The sequence below is a fragment of the Haliotis cracherodii genome, unplaced genomic scaffold (assembly GCF_022045235.1).
Source record: "Haliotis cracherodii isolate W230 unplaced genomic scaffold, xgHalCrac1.p SCAF_29, whole genome shotgun sequence".
Classification (NCBI taxonomy): Eukaryota; Metazoa; Mollusca; class Gastropoda; order Lepetellida; family Haliotidae; genus Haliotis; species Haliotis cracherodii.
The window spans coordinates 4,009,531-4,022,688 of NW_027266285.1; the positions used below are offsets into that span (position 1 = coordinate 4,009,531).

General features: G+C 42.8%; 1 protein-coding gene across 3 annotated transcripts in view; it reads left to right on the plus strand.

The window, feature by feature from the left end:
* LOC139473453 (armadillo repeat-containing protein 8-like) overlaps positions 1-13,158 on the plus strand; it is a 54,433-nt gene that overhangs the window by 30,667 nt on the left and 10,608 nt on the right. For all 3 annotated transcript variants that reach the window (XR_011653952.1, XM_071256035.1, XM_071256036.1), the window contains exons 8-13: positions 789-864; positions 1,087-1,238; positions 1,463-1,666; positions 3,880-3,966; positions 4,410-4,574; positions 6,885-6,971. Coding sequence is in view for 2 of the 3 variants with exons in the window: in XM_071256035.1 (XP_071112136.1) it covers positions 789-864; positions 1,087-1,238; positions 1,463-1,666; positions 3,880-3,966; positions 4,410-4,574; positions 6,885-6,971 (771 nt within the window). In the remaining variant the exon portion in view is untranslated. The remainder of the gene's footprint in view (positions 1-788; positions 865-1,086; positions 1,239-1,462; positions 1,667-3,879; positions 3,967-4,409; positions 4,575-6,884; positions 6,972-13,158) is intronic.

The following is a 13,158-nucleotide window of genomic DNA, read 5'->3' on the forward strand; positions in this document are numbered from 1 at the left end:
TGGTTATGCGCAGTTATCCTTCAGGCTGGATCGCCAAACTTGATCCCCCGAGAGCCTAAATAACCCTCATGAGATCAGGATGCTAGCTTCTACCATGGCTTTACAGAGCAACTGTTCTATTAGAACAATCATGAAAGGAAGTTTTTGGCGGTTCGACACAGTTTTCGTTAGTCATTATCTTCGCAATGTGGCTTTTGAGGACATTGAAGGTGAGCAAAGTTTTGGCCCTCTTGTTGTAGCCCAGCAGGTTACCAACCCCCGACGCTAATAATGAACTCGTCCTATACAGAGCCAGCCTACTTCCATGTGCAGTCGCTCAGTTTCCGCCAGTGGACGAATATTAGATAATCTTGTTTGTCAATGCCAGCTCTATGACATAGTAAGTAAAGAATTAGCTGATTAGCTATTATTTTCTTTATTACTAAATGTGTATAGGTAACTACTGTTTAATTCTTATGTTCAATCTGTTTGATATTTGAACAACCCTACAAATCTTCATTTCTTCACCCAAGACCATCGCCGTTGTGCTGTCTTCTTGTTGTCGTAAGGTAAGCAGTGAATGCATTAAGGAGTAATGCAGGATAAGTATACAAATGTAAAAAAAATTAGATTTTACTAAAATTCTATAGATTCAGTTGTCAGGGGAGAAAGGCAATACTTATGTGCTTCCTTTGTTTCACTTTGTTTTGATTAACTTCAGATTCAATAGACACTCTTTTTGTTTGACATGTAATGAGATATAATGGTGACTCATGAACTAAGACAAGACTATACTGTTTGTGCTGCAGGTCCAGATGCCAACATTGAAATGTTTCGCTGTTCTGTGTCACCAGAATGATGCTGTGTCACAGGCTGTGGCTTCAGGTGTGTGAGGGATGCAGCCAGTACCTCTGCTTGTCATGAAACTCATGTCGCATCTAGTTTTCATCAAAATTTTCTTCTTTTGTTCAAACCTGTCTTGTGTCTGCAAACCATCTAGAAGTTTTTCATACACTGAATTGAAGTCACATCAGGGGATTTGTAGTCATCATCTCCACTCTGTCAGCAATGTATGTAGAAAGTCATCCTTAGAATTATTATCTTCAGCCACCTACAATGGGGACCCAATCCCCAAACTTCTCATCCACCTGCTGGCCAGAGACAAGACATCTGAGATGCAGATGGCAGCTGCTAAGTGTATGACATACCTGTATCGGGGTAGCGCCATCGAGGCCAGCAACACTATCATCACACTGAAGGTACCCTCCAGAGCTTCATGCAAGGAGTGAATTCTTTTTCCTATTAGCAGTACATGTATATGGGTGTTACTCTATGGTCATTGCTCTTATATGGTTGTGATGATGAGGGTTTGTCAGGATGTAGGTTATCTTAGTTTGAATGTGTTATGTCTGATGTAGCAACACCATGGCAATGAGTCTTGCTGTAGACTTGAATTGGGGCAAAATATTTCTTATAATTTCAGACACTTCCAACTTTGGTCCGTATGTGCAAGAAAGATCGTACATTAGAGGAGAATGTGGAAGGAGCAGAGAACTTGGCATACCTGATTGAGGTAGACCCCGAGCTCCAGCGACTGGCATCAATCTCGGATCATGTGATAAAAACACTAGCTGACTACCTCAAGTATGGCGATGTGCAGCAGATCGGGTCTCGCACCCAGAGGAAGGTTAGCAACATGGTGATAATGCTGTAAAACTTCCATAGTAAGCTGGAGGACAAAAACTAACATAATCAGAAACACAGATTCAGATTAGAAACATGGCCAGTGGTCCGTGACATAAGGTTTCCTAATGTCGGCTGTGTTTCATGGTATGAAGGATCTCGTTGGTCAGCCTGTGACATGGGATCACTACAGAGCCGCGTCCCCCATACATCACCTTTGTTGTGAGGGGTAGAGAACTTGGTAAAGCATTAGCTCAGCACATTGAAGGAACAAATGGGTTGGATTCCCCACATATGTGAAGTCACTCCTTTCCCTTGCATTGTCGACCATTTGATTGAAAACCCTAAAAATTTCCAACATATTACTCATACTGAACATTACGATTATCACTCCAGAAGCTAACCACCAATGAAACCTAAAATCTGTAAATAGGGAATTGTCCTACAGTCCCTTAAACATTATGTTTTTCTATTTCACATCAAATTATAGCCCCCGGTTAGAGCTTGCCACTTTTGATTTAGTCGAGAACAGAGTAGTTAAATTATTTCTTATTTTGACACAACATGTTCCAATTTCTTTCTCTTTGATCATGTGACACAGAACACAAAATGTGCCTCTTCTACACATGCAGGGCACCTGTTGCTCTTGGTTACCAATTTGTTCTTGATCCTTCAGTTTCCTATTCATCGCACAAGAGGATGCACATGTGCTTGCTTTTGTGGAATTATATCCTTAATAACGGTCATACTATACATTCTTGATGAAAAAAACTTTGCAATTTCTCGGAACCTTTCTCGGAAGTTAATACATCATATTCTGTGGCAAATATACTTCACATTACTCGTGTGGGTGATAGGAAGGTTTTCCCGCCAAAGTCTTTCTATTTGTTGTGTGATTTTATCACATTTATTGTTTGTAACTAGTTTCTTTCATTTTGTGATGTTTATGCACACTTAAAAAATAATTCATTATATGTTTACAGCATGGCAGATATGTGAGTACTTCTCTATGCAGGCATTTGCTTTTCTTAGTTGACAATTACTGGAACGCAAGTCAAGAAGGGATCCCCAAATTGACTTTCCTGATTGCAGGGAATCTAACAGCAGCTTAGATTCTGGATGTTGGGAGTGTAATATGTTGTATCTTTAGAGCAGGTTGAGGCCTGTCTTTAGCGTAGCAGGAAGACTCAGCAGGCGTTGAGTTAGATAGGTAGGAGAGTTAACTCGTGTTATCACCTCCATCATCACCACTTCTTCTATCTTGACTAAGGTAGCTTGGGCAGTGAACACCATGATGACTACATTTCTGTTTGGTGCAGTCCTGCTCAGGCTGTCTACTCATGGATGTGCACACAGGAATGACACTGAAATGTCCTATGACAGCTATTATTTGACTGCCTACTGCAAAAGGGTGGATGCCAGTAGGCAATGCCTCAGTTCATCACAGACTACTTGCTATTTCTACGACCAGCCAAGAGGTTACAGGGTGGAGCAATGGGTACTTAAGTTGCTGCCATCAACCCGGTCCTAGCAGCTCCTGGGTCCAGCACAGTGCCAGAGTTAACAGCCATGCAGTGGAGCTTTAGATTTGATGGGGCATGTCAAAGGTGCTGCAATTCTCTGTGCAGGGTTGCGTCCCTTGGGCATGCCAGAAATGTATGATCGTCGGTTTGAATCCCGGTTAGCTTTGATTATTGTTCTTGGTTTGTCATCACAATATTCATGCTTGTGGGATTTCTGGGCTCTTGCTGTCACATATCAGAAGCTGCACATGTATTTGACCCTGAGGCATAGCTTTGCATGCATGTTACAGTAAGGATGTGACAGGTGATTAGTGAAGAGGGTGCTTGCTGAGCAATCTGGCTCTTGTTACCAATACTGCAATGTGCAGAACCCACATTTAATTGTTTTGTCAGGATAATAAATAATTAACATGAATCTGGATATTCTTGATATTAGTATACTTATCCTGACACTACATAAAAGGTCTCAGGCATGCCCTCCCATCTCCTGTCTGGACATCAAGCTATGTGCTGATGAGAAGGAAGTGAGGAATCAAGGAAAGATAACTCTGATTGGTATCCAAGGGCAAGGGGCATCTCGGATGTAGTAGTGACACATTGTGGGTTCTGTGTTATATGATTGATGAGAAGAGGAATTAACAATATGTTGCACCAGAAACTTCTCCTACTAATATAATGAATGTCCATTTTTTAGGATATTGACTGGGGGAATGAAATGAGACAGGCTGCATTCAAAGCCTTTGCCTCTCTAGGTGCCAATGATGAAGACATCCGCAAGAAGGTAGTAAAATGTTTCTTTAAGGAAGTTTTAATGAGTGTCTAAGTGTAGGTCCCCAGCAACCCATGCTGTTCATTGGAGGGGACTAAATCCTTCAGGTGGTCAGGCTTGCTGACTTCTTTGACTGCATGTCATTGTACTCCCAACAACATGGATTGTTGATCATAAAATCAATCACTGGATTGTCTGGTCCAGAATGAATTATTTACAGGCTGCCATCATACAGCTGGAACAGTGCTGAGTGCGGCCTAAGCACACGCAAGCCCACTCGTACACAAGCACACACAGTACCCAAGCATCATGTACTGGGGCCATATCCCACCATGGAATCTCATTATCAAAGAACTGATATCACTTAGTGTAAGGAAGCCCCTAACGTAAGTTATCTTCTGTTATTTCTAGACTAGAATAACTGCTATTCAAGTAACCATATTGACTTCTGCCAGGTGATTGCCACTGAGAATCTGATGGACCACATTGTGGTCGCCATCAACAGCACCAACATGAAGGTTCAGATCGCTGCCACCAGATGTCTCCACAGTCTGTCACGCTCTGTACAACAGCTCAGGACAACATTCCAGGACCATGCAGTGTGGAAGCCCTTGCTCAAGGTGAGAACATGCTGACCTGGTCAAGCCTCTCTGGCTTTGTGTCTAATGTTATGGGGAGCACACATTTCTGAACTGATAATTATAAGCTTACAGATATTCTTTATGTCTGTGTTATCACTGAGGTTTAAACCTGTGTTCAGACTTGCAGTGGTTGGAAGCATCTCAAATGTGGTGTGTGTGTGGAATGTTGCAGATTTAAAGTTGCATTCAGACCTGCAGTGGTTAGAAGTATCTCAGATGTGATATGTGTGGAATGTTGCAGATTTAAAGTTGCATTCAGACCTGCAGTGGTTAGAAGTATCTCAGATGTGATATGTGTGGAATGTTGCAGATTTAAAGTTGCATTCAGACCTGCAGTGGTTAGAAGCATCTCAGATGTGATATGTGTGGAATGTTGCAGATTTAAAGTTGCATTCAGACCTGCAGTGGTTAGAAGTATCTCAGATGTGATATGTGTGGAATGTTGCAGATTTAAAGTTGCATTCAGACCTGCAGTGGTTAGAAGCATCTCAGATGTGATATGTGTGGAATGTTGCAGATTTAAAGTTGCATTCAGACCTGCAGTGGTTAGAAGTATCTCAGATGTGATATGTGTGGAATGTTGCAGATTTAAAGTTGCATTCAGACCTGCAGTGGTTAGAAGTATCTCAGATGTGATATGTGTGGAATGTTGCAGATTTAAAGTTGCATTCAGACCTGCAGTGGTTAGAAGCATCTCAGATGTGATATGTATGGAATGTTGCAGATTTAAAGTTGCATTCAGACCTGCAGTGGTTAGAAGTATCTCAGATGTGATATGTGTGGAATGTTGCAGATTTAAAGCTGCGTTCAGACCTGCAGTGGTTAGAAGCATCTCAGATGTGGTGTGTGTGTGGAATGTTGCAGATTTAAAGCTGCGTTCAGACTTGCAGTGGTTAGAAGTATCTCAGATGTGATATGTGTGGAATGTTGCAGATTTAAAGTTGCATTCAGACCTGCAGTGGTTAGAAGCATCTCAGATGTGATATGTGTGGAATGTTGCAGATTTAAAGTTGCATTCAGACCTGCAGTGGTTAGAAGTATCTCAGATGTGATATGTGTGGAATGTTGCAGATTTAAAGTTGCATTCAGACCTGCAGTGGTTAGAAGCATCTCAGATGTGATATGTGTGGAATGTTGCAGATTTAAAGTTGCATTCAGACCTGCAGTGGTTAGAAGTATCTCAGATGTGATATGTGTGGAATGTTGCAGATTTAAAGTTGCATTCAGACCTGCAGTGGTTAGAAGCATCTCAGATGTGATATGTGTGGAATGTTGCAGATTTAAAGTTGCATTCAGACCTGCAGTGGTTAGAAGCATCTCAGATGTGATATGTATGGAATGTTGCAGATTTAAAGTTGCATTCAGACCTGCAGTGGTTAGAAGTATCTCAGATGTGATATGTGTGGAATGTTGCAGATTTAAAGCTGCGTTCAGACCTGCAGTGGTTAGAAGCATCTCAGATGTGGTGTGTGTGTGGAATGTTGCAGATTTAAAGCTGCGTTCAGACTTGCAGTGGTTAGAAGTATCTCAGATGTGATATGTGTGGAATGTTGCAGATTTAAAGTTGCATTCAGACCTGCAGTGGTTAGAAGTATCTCAGATGTGATATGTGTGGAATGTTGCAGATTTAAAGCTGCGTTCAGACCTGCAGTGGTTAGAAGCATCTCAGATGTGGTGTGTGTGTGGAATGTTGCAGATTTAAAGCTGCGTTCAGACTTGCAGTGGTTAGAAGCATCTCAGATGTGGTGTGTGTGTGGAATGTTGCAGAGTCTATGCATAGTCCAATCAAAATCGCGCACCGAAATGGATATCCGGTTCGTAAAGTGTCATGCAGATTTCGGTTGCAAAGCATGTGCACCGCTAACTCGTTGTCAACAAATATTTTCTAAATCTTTTCATGTTTTTAATCAAGGTGTTCACGTGATTTGATGCACTTCGCAATGTAAGACTTGTTTTATCACAATATAGATCTTGATTATCGATCAGATTGCTGGACTGGGCGCCACCGTTTTGTTTGAAGCAAATACAAGTGATACGAGAGGTTGAATCTGATTGGTCAGTAGGAGAGGCATAGAAAGGACATAACTCTCAATAGCCACTGGTGGCGCTATGATCCAGCCCAGGAATTCCAGCCTAGTTCGGCAAGGGTGGAAACTTGACTTTTAAAGTCAGTTAACTCCTTGCCTCGGGAAGATGGATATGTGTGTGGAATGTTGCAGATTTAAAGCTGCGTTCAGACCTGTAGTGGTTAAAGAATCTCAGATGTGGTGTGTGTGTGGAATGTTGCAGATGATGCAGAGTGGCAATGAGGAAGCTGTGGCCATTGCCTCATCGACGCTGTGTAACCTGCTGCTGGAGTTCTCCCCTAGCAAGGAAGTATGATACTACCTTATCAAGTTAATCTTAACCTCAATAGGATCTACAAATAAATAATGTACCCGGTATTAATCTGCTCTGGGGGAAAAAGAAACTTTTCTTTTTTTGTGTGAATGATAATGAGTGCTTTTGCTTCCCTACATTATACAAACAGATAGTACTGGAACGGAGAGACAGTTGAAACAGTCTACAGCCCGTGCCCCGATACCAACGAGTTAATGATATTGACTTACTGTTGACATATTACCTATCATTTGGGCGTAATATGTTTTTGGTTATCTTGCAGGCACTCTCCACATTCTGGTTGTGTTTTGGGGCATGGTTCTCATGTTTTTCCAGTAACATGTTCCACTTAACATTTATTTCTGATAATTACTCTTATGTGCTTGTTTACATTTTTGCAGAATGTATTCTATGCATTGTACTTTGTGTAAACGTCCCGTGTCGGGGAAAGACCTACATCATCTTTGCCCTTACTGCTGACCTGCATGTTCTTTTGCAAACCGGTGCTCTGTTTGCTCTTCTATGTCAATTCTAGAATTTGCATCTTACAGAAGAGCTCTTGTTAAGCGCTCGACACAACTTGCGAAACTTCTTCACGGGATTCTGCAGGATCCTGTTGCCATTCCCGTACACCTGAAGACCTCCCTGATTCCTTTGGCAAGCGCTGTTGGCAGCTGTCTTCGGAAAGTCGCCAGAATGTCGCCTGCAGGCACATGGACATCGTTAACGGTCACCGACAAGTCACCAGGCTGTCTTCTCGCCCCATACTTCTCTTCCACTTTTCATTTCCCCTGCGCTTCACCTGAGCGAGGTGCCTCCACCCAGGTGGAACACAATGTCTCGGATTCAGGTGACGTTCTCCAGTTAGTTGTTGATTTGGCCTGATTGCTGGACGCTGCCTTTACGGCCCTCCCTACGGCCAACCGTATATTCAGATCCCTAGATTCCGGAAGGAGCATAGCCCGTTCTATTCCATGTACTTGGCTAACTTCTCGCTACCCATTGATGAGGGCGTCCCTATGCTTGTCGGATCCTCTGAAACAAGTTCATTGATCCCTATGACTGATACACAACTGGGTTGGATGGACGCGGCTGTTTGCCACTCCCTTTATCCTGTTGGCAGTGGCTTCCGGCAACTCGACCAATACAAGACAGTTTGGACAAACATCCATCTGAAGCTAATGATCAGCTACTTTCTGCCTTGCACTGGCAACGACGACAGCGTGTTCACATGTCAACATGCTGCCAATAATGACTAGGCTCCAAAACAATTGCTAGGTGCTCGGCTTTACTTAAGCTGTCTTCTTTAAGACTCAGTTGATGTGCCACTCTTGGTCTGGTTCGTTTCTTTTCCACAGCCAGGTCCCTACAGTAGCAAAGGGCGCACAGAGTTGGGATGCTAACCAACAATAGTTTCTTCTCCTTAACAATAAGGAACGTCTTCCCAGCTCTCTCAACAGAGGAAATCAGATTTTGGAAGGGCAGCCTAGTCTCACGAGGGAGCCCTCTTGCTTTTGGCACAAGTGCCAGTCCCTTAAGAAATACCAGAACTACAAGGCCCCTTGCTCAGGATGTTTTTCTGGCAGGGACCGCCGACATAAATGACTTCCCTCAGACGCCCCCGCAACCAGGAACTTCCTCCGCCAGTTGTCCTTTTTCAGCAAGTAGGAGGTTGACTTCAAGGGTACAGGAGGAATTGGCAGCTGTTACAGGATCCATTCATCATGTGGATCCTTTGACATGGGTTTCACCTATAGTTTCATGCCATTCCTCCTCTCACTACCACCCTATTGGAACCTCAATATCGGCCTCTATAGGCCAGTATTGACTTACTGAGTGGCAAGAATGCACTTGAAAAATTGGACGCTGACACCATCCAGTCAGGATTTTATTCACCCAAGAAGGGTTCCTCCAAACTGTGGATGATTCACAACCTGGCGCTTATCTCGCTCCTATGCCGCAGTTGCAGATGATCTCCAACTGCACCCTTCACCACCTGATAAAATCGATGGACCACCTCATCAGTTTGGACCCACAGTTTGCCTACCTGCACGTTCTCATTCATGCAGCGCATCATTGATTCAGTGGAAAGTGCTCCCATTTGGAATTTCTACAGCCCCATGATTGTTCACGTGTTTAACCAAGCCCATAGTTTCGTTCCTTCACCGGAGGGGAATTCGGTTCAAAGCCTACCTCAACGACTGCATCATCAGCCACAGCTTCCTTCAGACCCAGATTTTTAAGCCAGATTTCACCCTTCAACTCCTTCATGAGTTTGGTTGGGTGGTCAAGTTGGAGAAGTCGGATCTTAATCACTCTCGCCACCTCACTTTCATTGGCAGCTACTTTCTGACAGTTCACTACAAGTTCCAGATCGGTTCGAAGCCATCCAATCCAGGGCCCAGTGAGCACAAGGTCAACCACTCGATCTCCGCCCTTTTCAGATCCTGGCCCATCATATTCCGGGATGTCGCAATGTGTTAGCAGACTCACTTTCTCGACCTTATCGTCCTTCCCCCACAGAGCGCATAACTTTTCTGCCCCCATTTCTTCTTACCCAGGTCATTCACAAAGCAGACAAGGCCTGTGCTCAATAGGCCGAGGTGCTTTCCGAGCGCTTACTTAGCCCTCTCTGCGGATGTTCGGCTGCAAATGAATGATGTGTCAACTTCCGCCAGCAGAGGGCGTGATTTTCAAAATGGGGTTGCAGACTGATTTTAGCAATGTTGTTGAACATGTGTATGTTAAAGTATTATTGTTTAGAATAAAGATATGATAAACTTACCGTAAGTTAGACGGTCACCGATCAAACAACAAAACTCTATTTTATGGCTTTATCGTGATATATGTCGGACCCAACTCATGTAATCCTACCGACTTATTTAACATTGGAAAATCAAATTATAGACCGTGATTGTGTTGATTTGCCGCTGATTGTGTACAGCCAATTGTCAGTGACACTTGACACTGAGTGAGATTTCTCAGTTTGCTGTACAAGTCACTAGTGGTAGATGGGCTCGTCAGGGATCAGATATCAGTTTGCTATATCCGTTAGTTCGCTGTAGAGAGTTCGTTATGTACGCAAATTTTATATGATAATATATAGGAGATAAATCGTGGATTTTGTAACAGTTCGTTGTATCTGTTTGTTCACTCTATCCGTGTTCGTTATATCAGTGCCCTACTGTATTTACAAATGTACTGGGGTAAATAAAATAAAGATTGGAAAGTTAGGTAAATAAGGACTTCTGGTTCAGCACGTATATCTTATATCTTATCCACAAGTTAACTTTCCACCGAACAATGATCACAGATCTTTTGACTTGACAAAATATCTTGTTCCCTTAGCAATCTTTTAATCAGTGATGAGCTCAAAAATGTTCCAGTATTTTGGAAATCCTTAAACCAAATATCTCTATGGTTCTCTAATTGATTTCGGAAATCCCCCTAAAGTTTGGATGCCATACTATTCTAAAATCATACAGGGACGGTCGGGTAGCCTAGTGGTTAAAGCGTTCGCTCGTCATGCTGACGACCCGGGTTCGATTCCTGACATGGGTATAATGTGTGAAGCCCATTTCCGGTGTCCCCAGCTATGATATTGCTGGAATATTCCTAAAAGTGGCGTAAAACCATACTCACTCACTCACTCACTCACCAAAATCATACAGAAAAAAGCTATAAAATATTTTTTTAAATCAGAATATGTATTTGAAATTCTTTCTGTCTTAATATTAATATACCCTTGAAATAGATTGGACGTAATTTATCAACTATTCCATAATATAAATAAATAATGAAATAATATACTGTTGAAGTACTGTTTGTATGTGTGTATGAGTGAGTGAGTAATTTTTGCTTAACTCAGCAATCTTGCAGCTATTCGCGGCAAGGTATGTGTGTATGGGAGTGTAATATAATTGATGAATCACCAGATTTGCTGACGTCAGGGGGAAATTGAAATTGAAAGACCCATAAGAAAACTTGTATTGAAGCCATCAGCCTTATACTCGAAGATGTGGATTTACGGACTCAAATAAAATCTTATTTTTTAAAACTGCATTCCAGGTATTTTATTTAACTGTTTTTTACCCACTAATGGGTAAAAACATAATTGTTTGATATTTAAATTCATATATATTTAATTTCAGTATATTCAGGACAGTTATTAAGGGGAATAAATTAATTGTGTTTCATTGTACCCCGACGGCCATTCGTCAGCATTTTCCCCTTTCATAACCTGCTTGTCCCAGAATAACACGAGTTGGCCACAAATGCCCCGACGGCATGGGACGTTGTCCACATCACCACTGGTTTAGTTGTCAGGGACAAAATTGATTATTTATAGGCCGCCAGGATATTGCTGGCATATTGTAGACTGCAGTAAAAAAAAACAAATTGCAATGTTTTAGATTTATTTAAGAAAAGACAGACATCTATGAAAATATCTGAATTTACCTTTTCTTTTAGTTTTTACAAATGAAGGTTTATATTGCATAATAATATATGTCAAATGTTAACAAATAGAAATCAAATGAGTGTTATTGGGACAAAACTGCAACTTCATACCAAATTTTATTATACATGTATCTTGTTCACAAACAGCACATGCAAAGGTTTTATTCTGTTCTGAAATTAACATGGGTTGCAAGGAAAAATACTCTGTGCTGTGAGGGGTTTCTGAATGAAGCTAAAACAATTGGGTTTTCCTGGTTTTAACAAGTGACAAGTCTTCCAATAAATGTAATCACTAATGTGGTTGTATCAAACTTCACCACTGTGTGTGTGTATGTCTAACAAGTTCTTCCATGTCGAAAATGTAATGTTCACAGGACCCGCATTTGTTCAAGTCTGCCATCTTTGTCCCTCGGCGTGCCATCTCCTCAGTATGCGCGGAGGCACTAGAAAGCGCTCTCAGTATGCGTTTCATCCATTAGAAAATATTCGGAGGCGCTTGCTGGCACATCGGCTCCAAACAGCTTATTGAATGCACCTCAGACCTGTCCTCTGGATCTGATTTTGGTCGAGCTTTACTGGCCGGCCACAGTTTGGTTTCCAAGCCTTCTTCAGCTTGCCAGGTATGCATCTTCTGGCATGCTCAACACCAGACAACCACATCAAAACCCCAACAACTACTATCTGCTTGTATGGTATGACTCCAGAAGTCCTTGATCGCTTAAGGGTTTTCGACTCGTGCTGCAGTGGCTGTCTCTAGGGCTCATCGTTGATTGCTCATCTTGCTTTCTGCTCAATCAGACACATCGTTTTGGTGGAGGCCAGGAGGCTGACTCCTTGGTTTATCTATGCTAGTCCCGTCACCTTGCTGGTTCCAGTATTGCAACGTATCTTGCGGCACTCCATTCTGTCTTGCAGATCGTTTGTGGCTGCACTTTTTGTCTGAAGTTTTCGACTGGATGGTCAGACTAAGAAGTTCCGTCCTCCTGCTTGGGATCTCAATTTTGGTTTATATGGGTTACGCCAAGCAACTGTACAAAGCGCTCATGTCTGCCTCGTTGAAGATCTCACCATAAAGTCCTGCTATCTCCTGGCTCTTGCCACGGTGGTCAGGGTTAGTGAGCTTCATGCCCTTGATGTCACCCGGGTCAGGTTCGACCAGCGACCTCACGGCCTGGTTCACCTTGGTCTTTCTTGGGACTTCCTCGCTAAAAATCAACTTCCTGGTCAACCTGATCCGCATGTTCATGTCCCACAACTTTCGGGGATCATCGGTCCACATGATAATGTGGAACTCGATCTTCAGAAACAGCTTCAGTCCACTTATCTTGGCCCAGCAGCTGATGAATCCCCGATGTCATTGAACGTGCCCTATATGAGGAACTAGGTCGCCTGTGGCCCCACTTGCTCTGCTGGCACCTGCTGACGAGGTAGGACCACACCTTTTTTCAGTCCTTTATGAATATTCTGGGTTGCAGTCATTACCTGGTAAAGTATTGGTACCGTTTTCCCCCCCTCTCTCGAGCTGGATGCGGTCTGCCTTGTTATTTACCTTTTGTCAAGTGATGTTCTCTCTGCCTTCAGCCCACCATTCTGTTCCAAGAGGGCTTGACCCACATCCAATCTCCCAGACTATTGAGACTGGAGTGGCTGCCTCGCTGTCGCCTGTAGGTTTCCTTGTCTGATTCCTTCGCTGTGATGCCTCAGTGTGACTGGCGTTTCTCACATT